Source organism: Microcaecilia unicolor, chromosome 9 (assembly GCF_901765095.1).
Source record: "Microcaecilia unicolor chromosome 9, aMicUni1.1, whole genome shotgun sequence".
NCBI lineage: Eukaryota > Metazoa > Chordata > Amphibia > Gymnophiona > Siphonopidae > Microcaecilia > Microcaecilia unicolor.
In genome coordinates, this window is record NC_044039.1 from 124,052,048 (window position 1) to 124,076,072 (window position 24,025).

Sequence of the window (24,025 nt, forward strand, 5' to 3'; positions counted from 1 at the left end):
GGTTTGTATTTTGTACCCCTGGACATTTTAACAGGGTGGATTAGGATTCCTTGGGGTAGTAGAAGTCAGTTATTGTTGGGGTTGGAAGGGTGGGTAGAGGGTGGTGTTGGTGGGAGGGTTTATTATAGCTCCTCATTGTTATTGTTGTTTACTATTTGTAATTTATACACAACAGTTGCACAGCATATTGTTCCTTTTTATACTGTAATAAAAAGATTTTAATATAAAATCGTAAGTGTTCGAGGCTTCTGCAGATGAAAACAGAGCCCATGGAGATGGGATGGGGTGGGGCAGGGATGGGACAGGGATGGAGACAAGGCTTGTGGGAACGTGGTGGGGACGGAGACAGAACCCACGGGGACAAATTTTATCCCCGTGTCATTCTCTAGCTAGAATCCAACTCCATCCCCCTAGACCCAGTTTTCTTTGGTTCCAGGCTGCACTTTCACAACTAGTATGTATATAGTTAATTGACTTTTAGGCCTTGATGTTTCGAGTCCCTATTATCCTAGCATTATTGTTTTCAGTGAGCCTGGTAGGTAGGGATTCCTAGATGTGAGAATACAACTGGTCTGCTTGTCTTTTGTGAAAGCAAAGTTACTCACCTGTAGCAGGTGTCCTCCAAGGACAGCAGGCCAAGTATTCTTACATATCCTCCCACCTCCCCTTGGAGTTGTATTCTTTAGCTGTTTTACATGACTCAGGGGCCCGTGCTTGTGCGTCGGGCAGGAAGATACAAGCGTATGTGAGGTGGGGCAATGGTAAAAATGTCTACATTAATGTTGCTAATCAGCATCCTCGCTGGGCTCCGTCAGATGACATCACCCAGATGTGAGAATACTTAGCCTGCTGTCTTTGGAGAACACCTACTACAGGTGAGTTACTTTGCTATTTTGTGTGGTGTCCCTGCTGCTTCTATCTAGTAAAACTGCTGTCTCACTTCAGGTAACAGGCCCTTCAGGATGTGGCAAAACACAGTTCTGCATTTTGATGAGCTTGCTAGCCACATTACCTTCAAGCATGAGAGGACTGAATGGGGCTGTTGTTTTCATTGACACGGAGTCTGCGTTCAGTGCTGAAAGGTAATAGAAACTGAAGAAATCTATTAATGATACTCAGATTCATGATTGAAATGTTATAAAATATCAAACCTGTACTTTTATTACTTTACAGAATGTGTTCGTGTGTGTGTGTGTGGGGGGGGGGGGGGGGGGGGGCGGGTGTTTGGAGAAAAAGAAGCCATTTTAACATTTATTCTTATTAGGGCTGTACTGAATATTCATATTCAATTCGATTTGACACTGAATAGTACCACAAATACATTATATTCAACTGAATAGTGATTTAAATTCGAATACGAATAATCCAGGGCTCTACTACACTAAATCCTACTGAAATAAACACTTGATCTCTGTTTCACATTGCTTCTTTCAATATTTATTATTTTATTTATTTATTTGGATTTATTTACTGCCTTTTGTAGGAATTCACTCAAGGCGGTGTACAGTAAGAATAAATCAAACATGAGCAATAGACAAAGCAGTAAAGATATTCAGACAATACAAAGTATGGCATAATATACTACTTACAGTGTCAGCACAAGGTTTTTATAAGTATAAAAAGATCCGGCCTGAGAACCGATTCTTGTAGCACAACACTGATAACATGCCTTTCCTCAGAGTGAGCTCCATTTACCACTTGGTTACCTTCTACTCATCCAAAACTCAGTTCATTTATGTCATATATGCAGAACTGTGTTGAAGGCTTTGCTAAAATCTAGGTACACCACATCTAGCACTCTCCCTCAATCAAACTGTCAAAGAAATTAATCAGATATGCCTGACAAGACCTGCCTTTTATAAAACAACTCTGCCTTGGGTCTTGCAATCTGTTGGATTCAAGAAACCTCACTATTACCTGTGTTTAAAATGTTTCCATTAACTTACTTACCACAGAGGTCAGACTAACTGGCCTGTAGTTCCCAACCTCCTCTGTACTTTGCTTTTGTGGAGAGGGACCACATCTGCTCTTCTGCAGTCCTCTAGGACCCTCCAACTCCTGTGAAACATTGAAAAAGTCAGACAGTGGAGCTGCCAGAACTTCCCTAAGTTGCTTCAGTACCTTTGGATGTATGCCATCCAGCCCCATTGCTAGCTTACCCTACTTCCATTCCTATCTGTATTTGTCTTCTGCAGTCCTACTCCTGGCCCTTCACCTAGGAACACAGAACAGAAATATTTGTTAAGCAAGTCACCTTATCCCTTATCAGCTTCTACATATTCCTCTCCTTCACCCATATACATCTTTGCTTTCCTGACAACTTTACCAGTTTCTCTTAGATTTTCCAAATTTTGTTAATGGTTTTCCTCTTTTTGTGATCTCTTGTAGTTTATAAAGGCTAATCTCTTTTTTTCCATACCTATTCAGTAATGGAGAAGGATAGTTAGTGGGGTTCCTCGGGGGTCTGTGCTAGGACCACTGCTTTTTAATATATTTATAAATGATTTAGAGATGGGAGTAACTAGCGAGGTAATTAAATTTGCTGATGACACAAAGTTATTCAAAGTCGTTAACTCGTGACAGGATTGTGAAAAATTACAGAAGGACCTTACGAGACTGGGAGACTGGGCGGCTAAATGGCAGATGACGTTTAATGTGAGCAAGTGCAAGGTGATGCATGTGGGGAAAAAAGAACCCGAATTATAGCTACGTCATGCAAGGTTCCACGTTAGGAGTTACGGACCAAGAAAGGGATCTGGGTGTCGTCGTCGATAATACACTGAAACCTTCTGCTCAGTGTGCTGCTGCGGCTCGGAAAGCGAATAGAATGTTGGGTATTATTAGGAAAGGTATGGAAAACAGGTGTGAGGATGTTATAATGCCGTTATATCGCTCCATGGTGCGACCGCACCTTGAGTATTGTGTTCAATTCTGGTCGCCGCATCTCAAGAAAGATATAGTGGAATTGGAAAAGGTGCAGCGAAGGACGACTTCCCTATGAAGAAAGACTAAGGAGGCTAGGGCTTTTCAGCTTGGAGAAGAGACGGCTGAGGGGAGACATGATAGAGGTATATAAAATAATGAGTGGAATGGAACAGGTGGATGTGAAGCGTCTGTTCACACTTTCCAAAAATACTAGGACTAGGGGGCATGCGATGAAACTACAGTGTAGTAAATTTAAAACAAACCGGAGAAAATTTTTCTTCCCCCAACGTATAATTAAACTCTGGAATTCGTTGCCAGAGAACGTGGTGAAGGCGGTTATCTTGGCAGAGTTTAAAAGGGGGTTAGACGGTTTCCTAAAGGACAAGTCCATAAACCGCTACTAAATGGACTTGGGAAAAATCCTCAATTCCAGGAATAACATGTATAGAATGTTTGTACGTTTGGGAAGCTTGCCAGGTGCCCTTGGCCTGGATTGGCCGCTGTCGTGGACAGGATGCTGGGCTCAATGGACCCTTGGTCTTTTCCCAATGTGGCATTACTTATGTACTTATGTAACTTTTGAGAAACAAAGCAGTCTTCTTTTTCTGTTACTTTTATTTTCTTTCCTTACAAAAAGGTTTGTTGACATTAAAATAGCTCCTTTGAATTTTACCCACTCAGCACAATGTTAGACGTAGGCTTGATGAATGCCAGATCAGTAAAGAAATAATCACTATTGATTCATGATATTGTAGTTGAACAGAACTTAGATCTTTTAGGGATAAGTTCGGCCCTAGCGAAACTTCGCCCCGTGCAAAACTTCGGCCCAACATCTTACCGAAAACTTCCTCACCATTATGACAGCACTAGATTTCACTCAGGTCATTAAGTCTCCAGCCCATGAAACTGGAAACACCCTTGTCTTTATTGAGGTTAACATTCCAGAACACAAGGCTGCCAGAGTAAAGATTATTAGTGAATGGTTAGTCCATGAAAGTGTTATAAAGTCCTCAAAGTGACCTCAGAGGTAGACCCTACAAGAATCCTGAAGTTCATCCAAAATTAGACATGACAGATTCCTGAAAACCTGCTTAACAGCTCTAGAATATTCCCTAATAGATGAGAGACTGATATAATATAACAGAGCAGGTAGAGATTTGAAATGCAGATCTGTTGAAGGCCTTGGATATAGCCCCACAAAAGGAAATTCTGTACTCCATCCATAGACTGTTTTATGTTACTCCCAAGAACTCCAGGTCCTGAAGTGTTTGGTAAAGACTAGAATAGAAATAGTGTAAATCTTGCCTTGACAAAACATGAGCCTGGTGGTTGGTTTAATCGCAGTTTAACTTTTTAAAACAGAGGCAATTGCTCTAGCTGGGAGGGTGCTGCTCCTTCTTGCTGTAGTCTTGTGTGTGAGAGCAGGAGCAGACTGGATGGTTGAGTGAGATAGAATAGAGGAGAGGGTTGGGGGATTTGTTTTGTGTGGGGATAGCTGCTTGAATGGAGATTTGGGGCTATCAATGAATGGAGACCTGTTAAGGCCTTAATGGTTTTTGGAGGGGTTATAGAGGTAATGTGATGGGTATGTTTTTTATACTGTTCTTTGCCAAGATGGGAACTGCTTTTAAGGGGATAATTCTATAAAGATTTTCTCATACATATATCATGCTTTATGTACAAAAAGGCCTTTTATAAATTGTTCAACGGTATGTGTGTTTATGAATGCATAGTCCACAAGATGGCATGTACTTACATGTGCACCATATGTAAACGTTCCTGGGGACATGGTTTGGGTTAAGCAAGGGTGGAGTTGTAATGTAGGTATGTGTTTTATAAAATACACGTGTACATCATAAGTATACACTTGGGGTAATTTTATTATGGATTGTTTATGCATAAACCTTATTGACATGTAAATATTTCTTATAAAATTACCCCACAGAATAAAGTACACAGTGAAGAGAAGGTGTGCACTTGTATGCAGTTAGAGGGAATGTTTGTTTGGGAGAGGAGTTGGTGCAGAATGTAGGCGGGGTCTTGAAGTACATATGTAGGTTATAAAATACTCACCTACACAGGTACCTCAGCTGCATAGATTTACATCAGCTCCTGAGCTAGTGTGAATGTATGCAGCAGCATTTTAGCTACAATTGCCGCAAATTTTGTGATAATATAATATTAGGTGCCTATGGCACTTATTTTTGAAACATATGGATGTCCCCAAATGCCAAAAATGATGTCCATGTGCTTGAAATGTCCGAATCCCAATTTTGCAAAGGCAGGATTTGGACATCCAACACTGCCGTACATCCAAATAGCAAGCAGGAGTGCTGTGGGCATGTGTAGGGAGGGCCCAAAAGCAGGACATCCAACAACAATTATCGAAGGGAAAGAAACTTCCATGTCTAAAAAGGACGTCCTTAGTTAGACTTGTTTCAGTCACATTTGGGGTACAAAAGGTGTTCTGATTGAGCAGCTAACCACTGGAGGGATTAATGCACGATACCTCCTTAATCCCCCAGTGGTTGCTGTCCCCCTCCCTCTCTCCTGAAAGTGAAACCAGAAGGGGATACGGGCTCTATGACAGCTTCATGTATTATGGACATTTGGAACAGAGCAGCATGATTTAGTGAATGTTGAACCAATGAGGCCTACTGGGTATAATTAGAGCTTGCAGTCAGCAGCCCTCTGCTAAACCCACAGGAGATTACTACTCTCCAGTTCCAGGAATTACAAGCACAGAGTGACAACTGGGAGAGCCATTTTAACAATGACTTCATTACAAGTGTGGTATGTTTAGTTCCCAAGTCAATGCAGATGTAGTTAAATATCCTCTGAGACAGGACGTTTTTGAGAGCGTGTAAAAAAAATTATGATTACCAGTTTTTTATTCTTACCCAAACTGTGCAGGAGTAACGAGAAAGTAGCATTGAGACGTTTCCCGTTATATGTTTAGTTATAAAACTGATTAAAGACAAGCATGATATAGATTCTTCCTACAATAGGGTAAAGGAGTCCAGACACTGGTCTATACTGCGGGACATTATACCAGCCTGACCCACATCCAGAATAAAAAAGCTCCTTGGTGTTATTGAATATGAGAACTATAAGCTCTGAAAAATTACAATCAAAAGCAATACATTTCTCAAATTATTTTCTAATATATAAACTTTATTTCATTGTAATATCATTTCTTTGAGGACAAGCAAGCCATATACTCACAAGTGGGTGATGTTATTCTCGTCGTCTGGTGCAATGCTTGAATAAAGCTAATACAGCTTCCATATCATCAAGCTGATCAATCCATAGACTGGTGGGTTGTGTCCATCTACCAGCAGGTGGAGATAGAGAGCAAACTTTTGCCTCCCTATATGTGGTCATGTGCTGCCGGAAACTCCTCAGTATGTTCTCTATCTCAGCAGGTGGTGGTCACACACAGCAGCAGCTCTGGCTAGGCCTCCAAGCCTAATCCTTAGGTTTTGTTGAGGCCTGGGGTTGAGGGCTCTTTTGAGCAAGTGCAAACCTGGTGGTGCCAGGTCCCTCCTTTTCTCCCCCCTCCCGCTGGCTCCGTTTAAAAAAAAAAAAAAATATATTTTTAAACGTCTTTAAAGGCGTTTAATTCGACGTTTCTTTAAACGTTCATTGCAGCTACTCACTGGGACACCAGTTCGTTACAGCTCGGAGCGGCAAGCAGGTAATTTTACCTTTTTATAGCGGGCAGGGGGTTCCCCGATTCTTCTCCTCGTGGCAATGGTGTCGGAGGGCGAGGGCGCAAAGGGTCGCTCCCCGGATCGCTGGAGCGCTTCTAGAGGGGATGCGGGGGTTTTACAACCTGATTCGCCCTTGATGGGTGATAGTTTAGTGACCGATGAATGTCCCGGTCGTTCCTCCGGCGTGGCGGTTTTTTCCCGCCATAAACGCCCATCCCCCGCTCCTCGCCTCCGCCATCTTGGCCGGCCACGCGGCTCGGACGGCTTCTTCAGGGCCGCCCTTGAGGTTGGAGACATTAATGCCATGAACGCCCTTAATTTGGGCGACGGCACAAAAGCGGCTAAAGTTAAGCGCCGTTCTTCCCGCGCGGCTCCTTCACGGAGTTTCGCGCCAGACGCCATTTTGGATGTGCAGCATGTCTCTCCCCCGCTATTGCGAGCGCCGGTTGAGAGTGCGTCTAGGGCTGTTGCCCAGGCTGCGGAAGTGCACAGTCTGGGGGGTTTCTCCCCCGAGTTTGTTTTGCTGCTGCATCAGGCTTTCCTCATGCAAAACGCTGCCCCTGCTCCCTCTTCTGATAAAGAGGTTGAGGTTCCCAGAGGTAAACGCCCTCGGGTTGATTTCCAGGCCTTGGAGGACTTTTGTCTCCTCCGATGTAGATGAGGGCAGCGTGTCTGAGGTCTCCCAACGATCCTTTGCGGATTCCTTGGAGGAGATAGATCCCCGCTCGGCTGGAGCGGATGACCCCTCTGCAGCGCGGCTTTTTAGCCCAGAGGATTTGCCCAACCTGTTGTTACAGGCCATGGACACTTTGAAGATTTCCTCTCCGGAGGACGTCTCTCCCTCAGCCCCTGTTGGCTCTGCCATTATGCTGGGGACGAAGCGCCCGCCTAGAACCTTCCACGTGCATGATGCCATGCACACCTTAATTGCGGCTCAATGGGATGTCCCGGAAACGAGCCTTAAAGTGGCTAGGGCTATGTCCCGCCTCTATCCTTTGGCTGTGAGTGAACGTGAGGCCTATCTGTGGCCTACCGTGGATTCTTTAATCACTGCGGTGACTAAGAAAATGGCGTTGCCGGTGGAAGGTGGCACGGCCCTAAAGGACGCCCAAGACAGAAGATTGGAGGCGGCCTTAAGGTCGTCCTTTGAGGCAGCTGCTTTAAGTTTGCAGGCCTCAGTTTGCGGCTCCTATGTGGCCAGGGCGTGCCGGACTATGGTGCAGCGGGCTTCCCCCTCGGATCATTCCTTGAGGGCTGATTGGCCGGCCCTGGAATCGGGCTTAGCCTATTTGGCAGACTTGCTGTATGATGTCTTGAGAGCCTCAGCTAAAGGCATGGCTCAGACAGTCTCTGCGCGGCGGTGGCTTTGGCTGAAACATTGGTCTGCTGACCACGCCTCTAAATCCCGCCTGGCTAGATTGCCTTTTAAAGGCAAGCTGCTCTTTGGGGTCGAGCTGGACAAAATCGTGACCGATCTCGGCACGTCTAAGGGCAAGAAATTACCAGAGGTCAGGGCTCGGGTTAGTACTCGTCCCGATACCTCCAGAGGACGGTTGCAGGAAGCCCATCGGTACCGCCCGGGCAAGTCGGGTTCCTCTGCCCCCTCTTCCTTCAAGAGGAATTTCTCCCCCAAGCAGCATTCCTTTCGCAGAGACCGCCGTCCCGGAGGTGCTCCCTCCGGTCCTCCCCCAGGGTCTCGTACCCAATGACGGGGCCTTGGTCCACGCCCCAGTGCAGATTGGAGGACGGCTGTCCTCGTTTCTGGGCGAGTGGACCACTATAACTTCAGACGCGTGGGTGCTGGAAGTCATCAGAGACGGCTACAAGCTAGAGTTCTGCCAACCCTTAAGAGACGGGTTTGTACTCTCTCCCTGCAAGTCTCCGGTCAAGCTGTGGTAGTGCAGCAGACCTTGGACAACCTGATCCGCCTGGGTGCGGTCGTTCCGGTGCCAAAAAATCAGATTGGCAAGGGACGTTACTCCATTTACTTTGTGGTTCCAAAGAAAGGAGGTTCTGTCCGGCCTATCCTCGACCTCAAAGGGGTCAATCGGGCCTGGAAAGTGAGGCACTTTCGCATGGAGACTCTCCGCTCTGTTATAGCGGCAGTGAAGGCAGGAGAGTTCTTGGCTTCCTTGGACATCAAGGAAGCGTACCTGCATATTCCCATCTGGCCTCCTCTCCAACGCTTTCTGCGTTTTACAGTCCTGAGACGACACTTCCAGTTCAGAGCCCTCCCTTTCGGGTTGGCTACTGCTCCGCGGACCTTTTCCAAAGTAATGGGGGTCATAGCGGCCTTCCTGCTAAAGGAAGGAGTACAAGTCCATCCTTATCTGGACGACTGGTTGATCCGAGCCCCCTCTTATGCAGAGTGCGGCAAAGCTATGGACCGGGTAATTGCTCTTTTGAGCTCCCTGGGATGGATCATCAACTGGAAGAAGAGCCAGCTGCGCCCGACTCAGTCCCTGGTGTATCTGGAAGTTCGATTCGACACCCAAGTGGGCAGAGTGTTCCTGCCAGACAATCGGATTGTCAAGCTTCAGGCTCAGGTGGACTAGTTCCTAGTAGCCTCTCCTATTCGGGCTTGGGACTACGTGCAGCTGTTGGGCTCTATGACGGCCACGATGGAAGTAGTGCCCTGGGCCAGGGCTCATATGAGACCACTACAGCTATCTCTGCTGCTGCGCTGGACTCCGATGTCGGAGGATTATGCTGTGCGCCTTCCCGTGGACCCAGCAGTGCGCAAGGCGCTGAGCTGGTGGACGCAGACAGACAAGTTGTCTGCAGGATTGCCTCTGGTGACCCCGGAGTGGATTGTCGTCACGACAGACGCCTCTTTGATGGGCTGGGGAGCCCACTGCTTGGGAAGGACAGCGCAGGGGCTCTAGTCTCCTGCAGAGGCAAGTGGTCTATCAACCTCCTGGAACTCAGAGCCATTCGGTTGGTGTTATTGGAGTTCATCCCGGTACTGGTGTTGAAGCCTGTACGGGTCCTGTCGGACAATGCCACGGCTGTGGCCTATATCAACCGCCAGGGAGGTACCAAGAGCGCCCCTCTAGCCAAGGAGGCTATGAGTCTTTGCCAGTGGGCGGAAGCGAACCTGGAGCAGCTTTCAGCGGCCCACATTGCCGGAGTCATGAATGTCAAGGCGGACTTTCTCAGTCGCCATACCTTGGAGCCCGGAGAGTGGCAACTATCTGCTCAGGCGTTCTTGGACATCACGAAGCGCTGGGGCCAGCCGAGCCTAGATCTGATGGCGTCATCGGCCAATGGCCAAGTGCCGCGCTTTTTCAGCAGAGGACGGGACCCTCGATCCCTGAGAGTAGATGCTCTTCTCCAACAGTGGCCGACACAAGAGCTCCTCTATGTGTTCCCGCCCTGGCCCATGTTGGGCAGGGTGCTAGACCGGGTGGCAAAGCATCCCGGCAGGGTAATCCTGGTGGGTCCGGATTGGCCCAGACGTCCCTGGTATGCGGACTTGTTCAGGCTCTCAGTCGACGATCCTCTGCGGCTGTCAGTGGAGCAGGGCCTGTTACATCAGGGTCCCGTGGTGATGGAGGATCCCTCTCCCTTTGGTCTTACGGCCTGGCTATTGAGCGGCAGCGTCTGAGGAAGAAGGGCTTCTCAGACAAGGTCATCGCCACTATGCTGAGAGCGAGGAAGCGCTCTACTTCTACTGCTTACGCCAGGGTTTGGCGTATCTTTGCAGCATGGTGTGAAGCAGGCTCACTTTCTCCCTTCACTGCTCCAATTTCTTCAGTGTTGGCGTTCCTGCAAGAAGGTCTGGAGAAAGGCCTGTCGCTCAGTTCCCTTAAAGTCCAGGTAGCGGCTCTGGCTTGCTTCAGGGGCCGCCTGAAGGGTGTTTCCCTGGCTTCGCAGCCAGATGTGGTGCGCTTTCTCAAGGGAGTTAATCACCTGCGCCCTCCTCTGCACTCAGTGGTGCCTGCGTGGAATCTCAACCTGGTGCTAAGAGCATTGCAGAAGCCGCCTTTGGAACCCATGTCGAGGGCATCTCTGAAAGACCTGACGTTGAAAGCAGTCTTTTTGGTGGCTATCACTTCAGCCAGAAGAGTTTCCGAGCTCCAGGCGCTCTCATGTCGAGAGCCTTTTCTGCAGTTCACTGAGGCAGGAGTGACTATTCGCACAGTGCCTTCCTTCCTGCCCAAGATTGGTTCTCGCTTCCATGTGAATCAGCAGCTCTGTCTCCCTTCCTTTCGTAGGGAGGACTACCCAGAGGAGTACTCTGCTCTTAAATATCTGGATGTGAGACGAGTCATCATCAGATACTTGGAAGTGACCAATGATTTCCGGAAATCGGATCATCTGTTTGTCCTGTTTGCAGGTCCTCGTAAGGGTCTGCAGGCTGCTAAGCCTACAGGGGCAAGATGGGTCAAGGAAGCCATTGCAGCGGCTTATGTGGCCGCGGGGAAGGTGCCGCCTATCCAGCTGAAGGCTCACTCCACGAGAGCTCAGGCGGCCTCGATGGCAGAGGCCGGATCCGTCTCCTTGGAAGAGATATGCAAGGCGGCAACTTGGGCTTCGGCTCATACATTCTCCAAGCATTACCGTTTGACTGTGGCTGCACGGGCGGAGGCCCGGTTTGGAGCTTCAGTGTTGAGGTCAGGGATTTCTATGTCCCGCCCTGGGTGAGTACTGCTTCGGTACATCCCACCAGTCTATGGATTGATCAGCTTGATGATATGGAAGGTAAAATTATGTATCATCATACCTGATAATTTTCTTTCCATTAATCATAGCTGATCAATCCATAGCCCCTCCCAGATATCTGTACTGTTTATATTCTGGTTGAATTTTAGGTTCAAGTTTAGCCTTCAGTTACTTCAGGAGGACTTCGTGTTCAAGTTCTTCTTTCACTTGGATTCTTCAAGAGTTGAGACGAGTTTGTGTTACAGTGAGCTGCTGCATTCCTCTCCCCTCCGTTTTACGGGGCTGGATTGAGACATAAATTCTGCCGGCACTCCCTCCCGCTTCGTGCGGCTGTAGGGCAGCTTTGTACCCCTCCCGCTTCGGCGGTGTTAGGGTCAGTCAGCTCCTCCCGCGGTTGCGGTTGCAGGATAAGCCAGATCCCCCGCATCGGCGGGTGTGGTGTCCCTCCCCCGCTCCGCGGGGATGAGCTGGACGGATTCCCCTCCCCCACTTGTGTGGGGATGAGCTGGGTTAATTCCCCTCCCCCGTTTCGGCGGTGGTGAGCTGGGCAGAGTGTCCCTTCGTGGGTGTAATTCTCTAAGTGCTGAGTCCTGCGGATAGAGCTTTGATATCGACATACTGAGGAGTTTCCGGCAGCACATGACCACATATAGGGAGGCAAAAGTTTGCTCTCTATCTCCACCTGCTGGTAGATGGACACAACCCACCAGTCTATGGATTGATCAGCTATGATTAATGGAAAGAAAATTATCAGGTATGATTATACATAATTTTACCTTTAAGAGCACCCCCAGCATCCCCACCACGCATGTGTGAGTGCCTTCCCACCTGCCGTGAAAGCACTGGACCAGCAGTCTCTTTATTTGCCATGAGGAGAGAAAGCATTGTCCTGAATTCCTCACAGTGTCTGGTGCGTGTGTTGGTTTTCGAGCTTTTTTTGTGCCTTCCCTAAAGAGTCCCCCCCCCCCCCCCCCCCCCCCCCCGATTTTTGTTTTATTTTCTTCTGAAAAATTTCCTCTCCCTTCTTTTATAGTTTTAGTTCGGTTTTTCCCACTTTTATGTTTCCTTTATTTTTACCACACTCAGTAGGCCCTCTTAGGCTTGAGCTTTGGTCAGGCTCTATTTTTCTGGTGCTTGTTCCTTTTTTCAGTCAGCATTGAGCCGTTTGATTTGGCCACTGCTGTTCTCCCTTCCATGTCACCAAAGGTTCCCAGGGGCTATAAGCACTGTAGCCAGTTCATATAGGACCATCTCTGGCAAAGACACTCATTCTTGGTGTTTTCAGTGTTTGGGGCCTGAATGTATCCCTTCCAGCTGCGCTCTTTACCTATGTATGAAGAAAATATCCCAGCTAGCCAGAGAGGCTCAAAGAGAAAAAAATTTTGGAGCCTGATCTGAAACCTTGGCGTCGATATCAACATTGACGTCGGGAGTTGTATCAGCATCAGGTGCATTGGTCCGTATGGTTGAGAGGTCTGTCTTGGACACTGGGAGTGGATGTGCATTAAGTGGGTCAAAGACCACCAAATTGCCCACCGAGAGTGTCGTACTTCAACTCTCAGCACAAGCAGGTACTTGCAGAGGAACTCACCTCCCTTCTAAGGGCCCATGCGGTCGAACCCATTTCACCATAAGAATAGCCGTACTGGGTCAGCCCTATGGTCCATCTGGCCAAATACCCTTTTCCAGTTCACAAGTGCCTGGCAGAAACCCCAGGGGAAGAAGGGCAGAGATTCTATTTCAGGTACTTCCTTGCGCCCAAGAAAATAGAGGGGATGCATCCCATCCTAGACCTAAGGGCCCTGAACAAATTCCTGGTCAAAGAAAAGTTTAGGATGTTTTCCCTGGGCACCCTTCTCCGCATGATTAAAGAAAATGATTGGCAATTCTCTCTGGATTTAAAGGATGCTTACACTCACATTTTGATACTTCCAGGTTACAGGAAGTATCTTCGATTTCAACTGGGGACACATGACTTCCAGTACCGCCCCATTGCTTTTCTATAATATCTGTGTGGCCAGTCTATTAAGAATGCTTGCTCCTCCTACATATCAATGGCTTGATTTTGTGCGTTTTTCACTTGGACGTTTTTTGTTTCTTTTAAATCAAAAATGGCCCAAAAAGATAAACGCACAGAGCATAAAAACTTATTTTCAAAAAACAAGATCGACATTTTTCTGTTTTGAAAATAGCTATATTCCCCACTCGATTATGCCGATTTGGGCGACCCTGAGAGAATGACGCCCATCTCCCGATTTGTGTCGGAAGATGGTCATCCTTCTCTTTCGAAAATTCACCTGATAGTCATTAAAAGGGGACAAGATTGAATGTCTTTTAATAAATGATCCAGAAAATTCATCAATGCCAGTTCATATGTGTGATAAAGGAGAATAGACTGCCACCAAAAGTGCTCATGCAGGAGCGATGAATTTTTCCAATTTGCCAAAATCATTTGTTGAACAATAGTAATTAGAATATCAAAAAGAGTATTGTGATGGTCTGGTAGATCAATGAGAGTGGAGCAAGATTTAAAAATTATTAGTGGCAGAGAAAGTGGGATATTAACCAACAGAGAGTGTATTCTAATTGAAACTGTCTACCCCCGCACTGAATATAAGGTTTCTTGGGACCAGTGAGTGATTACTGACCTGACGTGAACAACGCTCCCAGTTTATATGAGCAGTCACTCACGCTTACCTTAGAGGGAATACTGGTCCAGACCCTTCGTTCCCCTTCCCTGTGCAAGGGAGACACTGCCATGAATATCTTCTGCCTGAAACCAGAAGCTATGTAGCTGTATTTTCTGTTGGCATCATATTAAATATATTTATCATATCTGTTTCCTGGGTGAGTGTGTGTGAGTCTGTAGTTTATGCACATTTGTCATAAGAAAATACAAAAGAACCTATAAGGTATCAGCAGGAATCACTGCTGTTCTAAATCATTTGGTGTCCATCAGGTGGATATTTTCCAGAGAACAGTGTGCAGATTTGGCAGGAAGTCATTTCACCGGGCAGCCCATGCAACATGGGCAGCTGATTGAGATCACCTTGGTCATCCACATTGCCTGCCAGGCAAGATAAGAAGAACTGGCTGAATGCCTGAATAAACTCAGCAAATAGGGCTTACAACAGAAAATGCCCTCTCAAACCCTGAGTATCTTGTGGGAAACAATCCCACTGGTGGTTGTCAACCATCCAACTGGGGTCCCAAGTAGGCAGCAGGCAGACGAATAGTCCAGAAACAAGCCGGGTCTGGGCAGGCAGGAGAATAATCCAACAACAAGCTGGGTCTGGGCAGGCAGCAGGCAGGAGAATAATCCAGGAGACAAGCAGGGTCAAAGACAAAAAAGGGAAAAAATAGCACAGGCGCACTGCAACAACTCTCACCAAAGGAAACACCTCTGAGGACCTCTGTTGCAAGGCAAACTAGAGACCTACCCAGGTGGTTAATAAAGGCAACCTACAAGGGAGTTCACTAAGTACGGGTACTGCTTGGTTTCAAAAAACTCCCAAAACACTCTGGAAGGCTGGAAGATCCGGACCGGACCGGACCAGCATATCTTCTGGAACATGGGAAACGGTAAGCCATCAGTTCCCAGCACCCGCCAGGTTTAACCACCGGGGGCTGAGGTGTCTGTAAGCAAGGAACCTGGGCACAACCGTGACATGAACCCAGGAAAGGGAGCTTTATATTTTTATTTTGTTACATTTGTAGCCCGCGCTTTCCCACTCCTAGCAGGTATGGTCCAGATACTGCTGTTCTTACCCAGAGGATGTCACATCACTGATGAACAGTAAACCTGTCCTGCAAGAATACTGACCACAGCTATCTGATAGTCAGCATCTGGGCTGATACTGTTGATAACCTGAAACATCTACCTCATGCTGCTGCAGAAGAGATGAACTGAAATTAACCGTTGAAAGTGCGAGACAGAAGTTTCCACGTGCAATGGGAGCTGTGAATGCAACTCTCTTCACAAGGCCACGATGAACTGACACACAACAAATGTATTATTGTCAAGAATGGCAAAAGAAGATCATCTGAATAGCATTAGTGTTGTTGCTTATGTGCCCAACAAAAGCTGATTGTTAGTAATTGTGGTTTGCCTTATTCCTTATATGTAACAGTAGAAATGAATTGATAATATGATAATCAATAAAGCTAGAAACACTTTAGGTGAATCTTTCTGGGTTCCTAGGAGAAGGCCTATCATACATCCTGACAGACATTTTTTGCAATATGTAGTCCTAGGCCTGATTATCCTACTATATGATACAAAGGGCACACATCTGTGATCCCAGTTTCTTAGAAGTGAATGAAAAAAAACTGACTTGCTTCTGTTACTGCAAATTGGGCGCACTTGAAGGTTCCTTGAGCATCCAAAGCCGTCATTTAATCTTTATTTTGACCCTTGTCTGTTTTTCTTCTTTGATACTATTTACATGTCCATGTTTACACTGCTGTAGTATTGAGTTCCTCTTTCTAAAGGGTGTCACTAAAGAGCTTTCACCTCCCTTATCAGTTAGTGACTGGGAAACATTCCTTTCTGTGCACATGCACCTGTTACCCTGGCCAGGTTCTATGTTCATGCACATGTTCTGATTGGTTATCTTGGCCAGGTCCTGCCCTGTTTGGGCCAGACAGAATAAAAGTATAATTGTAGCTATGCACTGGTAGTTTTGAAAAGGCTTTCTCTGGGGCTCTTTCTTGGGCTTTTCTTTGGACTTTCTGGCTTTTCTTTTTGCTTTGAGCACTGTGGAAATTTAGCTGCAAGTCTGTGCAGCCCAGACACTTCATACCCCCTCTTGTGCAAGGGAGGCGACTGCCATGAATAATTTCTGCCTCTAACCACAAGCTGTGTAGCTGTATTCTCTATTGGCATCATATTAAAGGCACTTATCATAACACATTTGTCATCCGAAAATACAAAAGAGCCCACAAAGTATCAGCAGGAGTTCCTGCTGTTCTAAATCACATATGTGGTTCCCAAGGGTCTCTGCTTGCCCCTACCCTTTTTTAATTATTCATTTTATTATGAATAAACAATACAAAAAGAACACAACCTCCTCCCTATAATATTTATTTATTTATTAATATCCCATACCTACAAAAAAATCATCAATATCAAAATGTAGTTATCAGATCCCGCCCGCCCACCCCTCTACTCTACAGACAACTAAGTAAGAAAAAAGTCTCTGTATATAATTTTTCAGCATCATTGTAACGGAGGTGCTTGCCACCAACTAAGAATGAGACTCCAAAAATCTTGGAAGGCACCTATGGTTTGAGTCTAGAGCGCAGTGATTCATTCTATCTGGTAGATAGCCAACGGCATTTATGTCACTTCAGAGTTTGTGGAAATGATGGGCTGTCTCTAGCAGTAAGCAATACAATGTTTGGTGGCTAATAGGCACAGTAAAATAAACCAGATGTTTTGTCTTGCCTTGCCTATGTATATTAATCAAATGGAGTAGACAACACTCTAGGGTCACATCTGTTTGATTCTTCGTTAACCCCTTAATTAACTCCCCCCATGACCTTCCATAAAGCATTAATTTGGGTGCATCCCCACCACATGTGTAGGAAGGACCCCTCTTGTCCACACTGTTTCCTAAATTTATCATTCTTCCGCATACCAGCGGTACATCTTTTAAATAAATAAATAAAGTACCTTGTAACCTGTTTCTAGAAGTTGGGCTGAGACCTTATAATATAGACCTAAATATAAAACACCATTTCTCAGCTTGCCTCAGTTAATTCAGTTGCTTTGCACTTTTTGTAGCATCTCAAGCAAAGGTCTCGTGCAATTTCATGCTAAGTTCTGTGAGTCTGTGATGGTTCTTCTTGACTCAGCATAAGACCATGAATGTGATCAATGTTTGTGACCTTGTGAGTGGTGCATAGCTGGCCACTAACTTTCCACCGTTCTGTTGTACCCGTTTCATCAGTCTTTATCAGAAGCTTATGTAAGATGCCCAGTGTCCAGTTCTTTGTGATGTTTAGTTTCTCGCAAAAAACTTGATGACAACTGTATTTTCAGTAAATTCCATTTTCACAGTTATTGTAAACAGTGACATCACACTGAATGTCACATTTGAATGGTAGAAAAAGTAAGTAAGCAGCCATTTCTGGCAGTCAATTATGCAAAGTATTGCTTGCCATTTTATTTTGGTACATATCATCCAAATTTGCTTAAATTGTGTTGTTAAAGAACAAAGTTAGAGGTTTAGGGTGAGGAGTTAGGGTTTTTTTTCCCCAAACAGTGTGTGTGTGTGTGTGTGTGTGTGTGTGTGTGTGTGCGTGCGTGCGTGCGTGCGTGCGTGCGTGCGTGTGTGTGTGTGTGTGTGTGTGTGCGTGCGTGCGTGCGTGCATAGATAGATAGATATAGATATAAAATAGCTAGGTACCAAAGTGTATTTTATAGAATCAAAGAGAGGAGTAGATAGATCACTGAGGAGATCTGATCCTGATCTTACCAGAGACATACATAATGAAGCTGCAACCAGAATGCAGTACTTATGGAGCAAGGACTTGGATGCTAGGAGAGTGCAGGTATGAATGCTGATACCTTAAAGAGATAGGAGGAAAAATTCTACTTGGGTACTGATTAATCTGCCTGTTCTAATAGAAGAGCACTGGGGAACACAGAGCTAGAGAAGAGTGATTGGAGCATAGGAGCAGTGGCGTAGCAAGGGGGGGGGGGCGGTCCGCCCCGGGTGTCAGCTCGGGGGGGGGGGGGGTGCTCCCTGCCAGCTCCTCCCCCCTCGGCGCATCGACACCCCAGTGCCCACCCTCCTCCGTCCAACCAGCTCCCTACCTTTAAAAAAAATATCGAATCCGAAGCAAGGCGCAGCGCCTCACGCCTGCACGTAAAAGAAATGTGCACCGTCTCATCGGGCCTTCTCTCGCTCTGTCTGTCCCGCCCTTGCGGAAATAGGAAGTTGCGTCAGCAGAGGGCGGGACAAACAGAGTGCGGGAAGGCCCGATGAGATGGTGCACATTTCTTTTCTCCAAAGACAAGCAGGCTGATATTCTCACAAGTGGGTGACGCCACGTCGGCCCCGGAGGATTTTAAAGCAAAATCTCAAAATCTCTTTACGGCGTTCCGACGCGCGAGCGATCGTACTGCGCATGTGCGCACACCTCTTCCCGCTCGCCGTGCGGACACGCCCCTCAGTTTTTCTTTTTCCGCGTCTGAGGAGACACGGAGTTCGTTAGGGCTTCGTGTTTTCTTCAGGTCTTCGGAGTTAAATCTCTTTTTTATTTTTTCATTTGTACTTTTCATGGCAGGCTCATTGTGGCTTCTATATACAGGTATTTTTTGTACCTGAGGCAAGAAAAAATTTAAGTAATTGCCAGAGTCACAAGGGGCTGTGCCTGAACAAAGCATATAAGCTTCTCTTTTCTTTTTTCTTGAAAGTGCTGGTATATTGTTATCTGTGGGCTCTCTCTAGCCAGCAAACTAAACAGCCCACATTTTTATGATCCATTTATTAAAACTTTACAAACGGCTCTCCAGAGCTGTGACAGCCTGCTCCAGCACACCACTGTCTTTAAGCCCCACAAGTGATAAAAGGTGTATGTCACAGGAAAAACCAGGAACCTAAGCAGGTGCATCCCTGGTCAACCACTGAATGGGCAACCTGGTGACACAATATCAGTGGTGTAACCTTTGAAGTGAGTCTCCACCCGCCTCGGTGCCTCCTGCTCTGCAGGTCATTCGGGCGCATCGGAGGATGTGTCTTGGGCCGGATCATCTCCCTGTGAAGCGCAAGTAGTGTCTCAAAGAAACGAGACGTATTCTACTCTGCCAGGGATGCCCAAAGGAGATCATTCTGGAGTCCGACAGAGACCGATGCACGCTGGGTATAGTTATGCATCGAATAGGTCTCCACCTGCCTCGGCGCCTCCTGCTTGGCAGGTCATTCGGGCGCATCGGCGGATGTGTCTTAGGCCGGATCATCTCCCTGTGAAGCGCAAGTAGTGTCTCAAAGTAACGAGACGTATTCTACTCTGCCAGGGATGCCCAAAGGAGATGCCCAGAGCTTTGCTCCCTCGGTTATGGAGGTATCCGGGCTTCAGACATCAGTCGGTGCCGAGAGCGTTGCTCCCTCTGTTATGGAGGTATCCTGGCATTGGACGTCGATGCACCGGTACGTCGGTACCAGGTATCATCGGTACCATGGGTCCCGTCGGCACCGGGTATCATCGGTACCATGGGTGCCATAGATGCCGAGTGTCATTGGTGCCATGGGTGCTGTCGGTACCGGGTATCATCGGTGCCATGAGTGCCGTCGGTACCGAGTATCATCGGTGCCATGGGTACTGTCGGTACCGAATATCATCGGTGCGTCGGTACCGAGGAGTATCGATGCCAACTACATTGGTACCATGGTCGGTGTCATGGGTCCCGTCGGTACCGGGTATCATCGGTACCATGGGTCCCGTCGGCACCGGGTATCATCGGTACCATGGGTGCCGTCGACGCCGAGTGTCATCGGTGCCATGGGTGCTGTCGGTACCGGGTATCATCGGTGCCATGAGTGCCGTCGGTACCGAGTATCATCGGTGCCATGTGTACTGTCGGTACCGAATATCATCGGTGCGTCGGTACCGAGGAGTATCGACGCCAACTACATTGGTACCATGGTCGGTGTCATGGGTCCCGTCGGTACCGGGTATCATCGGTACCATGGGTCCCGTCGGCACCGGGTATCATCGGTACCATGGGTGCCGTTGATGCCGAGTGTCATCGGTGCCATGGGTGCTGTCGGTACCGGGAATCATGGGCACCATCGGCACCAGGTATCATGGGCACCATCGACTATCGGTACCAGGTATCATCGCCCATCGGTACCGAGTATCATGACTGCCATCGGTACCATACTATCAGGTATCGTCGGTACCGTGGATACATGGGTATCAGGTATCATGGATGCCGTCGGCACATGAGTACCATCAATACCAGATATCATGACCAGGTACCATCGGTGCCATGGGTGCCATTGGTACCAGGTGTCATGAGCACCGTCGGTGCCATGTGTACCATCGGTACCGTCGGTGCTGTTGGTGCCGGATATCAGGGGTACCATTGGTACCACATGTCATGGTTACCATCGGTACCAGGTATCATGGGTACCATCGATACCGGATACCATGACTATCATCGGTACCAAGTACCATGGGTACCATTGGTACCGGGGTCCATCGGTACCATGTGTATCATCGGTACTGTCGGTGCCATGGTCTAGCAGTCTGGTTTCGATTCCCTTGCATTTCCAGACTTTGTCCTTGGCTTCGGGACCATGGGTACCATTGGATGCCATGGGTGCTACCGCCTCCTGCGGCATCTGGCTTTTCACCTGGTCTCCTTCACCGATGCTGCCTCTGGTATGGGTGTTCGCACCCTACTGGGGCAACTTCTCGACCCATATTAGCCTCCATATCGGACGTGTTTGGATCTGAGCTGCTCTGTTTGAGTAGTTAGTTCAGTTCAATGATGGTCATCTGACATTACAGTGGAGATTGTGAATCCCAATGCCCAGATGCTAGAGGTCCTGGACTACTATCTTCACCTGAGTCTTCTGCACTCAGAACAGATAGGAGTTCTAAGAACTTACTTTGGCGCCCCCAGGGCCAGAGCATACATCCTTAGCCTCTTTTGGAGAATGGCGTACCAGGCTGGCATGATCGCATCCCAAATCAAGTCTTGTCAGATCTTTACGAGCATTCCCACCGGAATAGGCTAGACCTTTTCACCAAGTGGTCAGGTAGCACACGGTGTGTCGCAGGTTCCTGTCCAAGGGCGTTTTCGACACTTGTAATGTAACACCTAGATTTCTGCTCTAGGTACAGTGACAGACTCTCATGACTGTGTGCCTCTCTCCTGGAGGAGGAGACTCAGCAGAAAACTATAGATATGCTGTACATACACTTCCTCATCTTGGAAGTTCTTTAGAGAGAGGAGTAGTTTTCCTTGTGCCTTAAGGGGTCGTACCTATACTCCTACTTCTCGACAGCCGGTTCGGGCTATGCCTCAGCACGCTCGTTCTAGTCAGCGGCGTGCACCTAATCAGGCCCCTGCAGCTATTCCCCAGGAAACAGAGGGGTTTTTGACTGGCTCCAATTCAGTATAGCCACTAAAAAAAAAAAAAAAAAAAATGTCCGTACCGGCCATTCTGCCTGTCGAGGGGGAAGTTTACATTTTCTCCACCAAAGGTGACTTCTTTATCCTCCAACCGGTGGGGTTTTTCAACTAGTCCGGTTAGGATACATTCTCAATCTGGAATCAAACCCTCCACATTGTTCATTGGAAGCTTAATCCTTTAGCTTCCATCAAAAGTGAGTACTTGCAGAGGAACTCTCTGCTTTTCTCAGCGCCAATGCAGTCGAGCCCGTTCCACCAGGGCAAGAAGGGTTGAGATTCTATTCCAGGTCTTTCTTTGTGGGTTGCGTCCCATCATAGACATAAGGGGCCTAAACAGATTTGGTTCAGGATGCTTTCCCTGGGCATCCTTCTTCCCATACTTCAGGAAAACGATTGGTTATGCTCTCTGGATTTACAGGATACTTATACTCTCTTTGCATCCAGAGTATGTTTTTTTCCTAGTGCCTGGCTGTTGTTGCAGCGTATCTTCATGGACTGGGAGTGCACGTGTTCCCTTAACACGATGATTGCCCGTCTCAACAGATTACAGCACACTACATATTGAGACTTCTAGACACATGGCTTCCGCAGTTCATGTAACTCCCATGGCACTTTTGCACATGACATCCGCTCAGTGCATCCTAGCTTCCCAGTGGTATCAAGTTTAGGGTATCTAGAGGATGTAACCCGACTGTTCGCCAGTCTTCGGTATTCCCCTCAGAGGTGGTTAATTCTCTCTATTTTGATTCTGAGGCATCTTACTCAGTCAAAAGCTGCTGACGAAGGTTGCATCCCTCCTGGCTATCCAACCAAATTATTTTAATTCAACCAAACAATCGGGTTGTGATGTACTCGATAACAAAGGAGTACTGGATCTTGCCCTCTGAGTTAGGATGCCATGCAGATGTAGCGGTGGGCCCGCAATGCGGCATGTTTTCTCCAAGCCACTTATCTAATTGGCGTAAACAGCAGTCTGGCCGACAGGCTGAGCAGGATAATGCTACAGTTGAGCATGCCTATAGTTCGAAAGACCCCTCAGTGGATCTTTTTGCTACTTAGTCCAATCGCAAAGTCCCTCAGTTCTGTTCCAGGCTTCAGGTTCACGGCAGGCTACCATCGGATGCCTTTCTCCTTCTTTGGGAGACAGGTTTTCCGTATGCGTATCCTCCCATACATCTGGTGGAAAAGACTTTGCTGTTTCTCAAGCAAGATTGTGGAGCCATGATTCTGATTGCTCTTTTCTAGCTGCATCAGATAGGATTCCCTCTTCTTCTGGAGTTGGAATGTTTTCCAGCTCTCATTACGCAGAACGAGGGGGCACTTCTACATCCCAACCTCAAATCTCTGGCTCACACGGTCTGGATGTTGAGAGTGGGATTTCATTGAGTTTTCCAGAGTGTCTCCCGACTCTTGCTTGCTTTCAGAAAAGATTTCACAAAGAGGTGTTATTCTTTTTCATGGAAGAGGTTTGCCGTCTAGTGTGACAGCAAGGCCCTAGATCCTGCATCTTGTCTTATACAGACCTTGCTTGAGTTCTTTCTACACCTGTCAGAGTCTGGTCTCAAGACCAACTCTGTCAGTATTCATCTTTGTGCAATAGAGCTTATCATCAACGTGTGAAAGGTCAGCCTTTAGCTGTCCACTTCACGAGAGGTTTATCTCTCCCCCAATATTGAGAGAATTCCTTGTATGTGTCTAGGGGAGATTATTTCTGTTGGGCTTACCACCCACAATAATTTTGACAGTTGGCTCTTATGCTTCGGTCAGAGTTCCTATCACTCCTTATCCAGTATCTTGGGGTCCCAATGTCGTTTTCATCCAGCTGCTGCAAGCTCAATTCGGGCCACTGGATTCCTGCCATCTGAAGTATTGGACCTGGAAGGTCGTTTTCCTTAGTGGCTGTTCCTTCAACTCGTAAGGTCGGTGAGCTTCGGTCTCTAGTAGCTCAAGCGCCTTACCTTACTTCTCATCTTAACAGAGTAGTTCTCTGCATGCAGACAAAGTTCTTACTGGCGCTGGTATCAGAGTACCAGCTGATCCAGTCAGTTGTCTTACCAACATTCTTTCTCCCTCATCTTACAAGCCCTGGCGAAAGCAAGCTCCGCACTTTTTGCGTGGAGCAGACGAGCTCCCTCGGACGGTCCGCCCAGTTGTTTATTTCTTTTAATGCCAGTTGCTGTCGGAAACTGCATAATTTCTTCTTGGATAGCAGAGTGTATCTCCTTCATTTTTGTCCAAGCTGGACTGACTCTAGAAGGCCATGTCACGGCTCACAAAATTAGAGCCATGGCTAAGTCGGTGGCTCATCTAAGATCAGTCACTATTGAAGAGATCTGCAAAGCTGCGGTGTGGTCATCAGTCCACACATTTTCATCTTACTACTGCCTTCAGCAATAGCCGACTCGTCAGTCGGTTTGGGCAGTCGGGGCTGCAGAACTTCTTTGGGGTTTAGAATCCAACTCCAACCCTCCTAAGCCCATTTTTGTTCTGTTCCAGGCTACACTCATTTAGATATTTCTTCTTTTCAGGTCAATTTTATTCTGGCCTCGCCGTTGCGAGACTCAATTGACCA

The 24,025-nt window shown here is 47.3% G+C and overlaps 1 protein-coding gene across 1 annotated transcript in view; it reads left to right on the plus strand.

The window, feature by feature from the left end:
* The window catches only part of RAD51B (RAD51 paralog B), a 1,398,038-nt gene that overhangs the window by 39,022 nt on the left and 1,334,991 nt on the right, over positions 1-24,025 (plus strand). Inside the window, exon 5 of the mRNA XM_030213870.1 lies at positions 946-1,082. Within this exon, the coding sequence (XP_030069730.1) occupies positions 946-1,082 (137 nt within the window). The remainder of the gene's footprint in view (positions 1-945; positions 1,083-24,025) is intronic.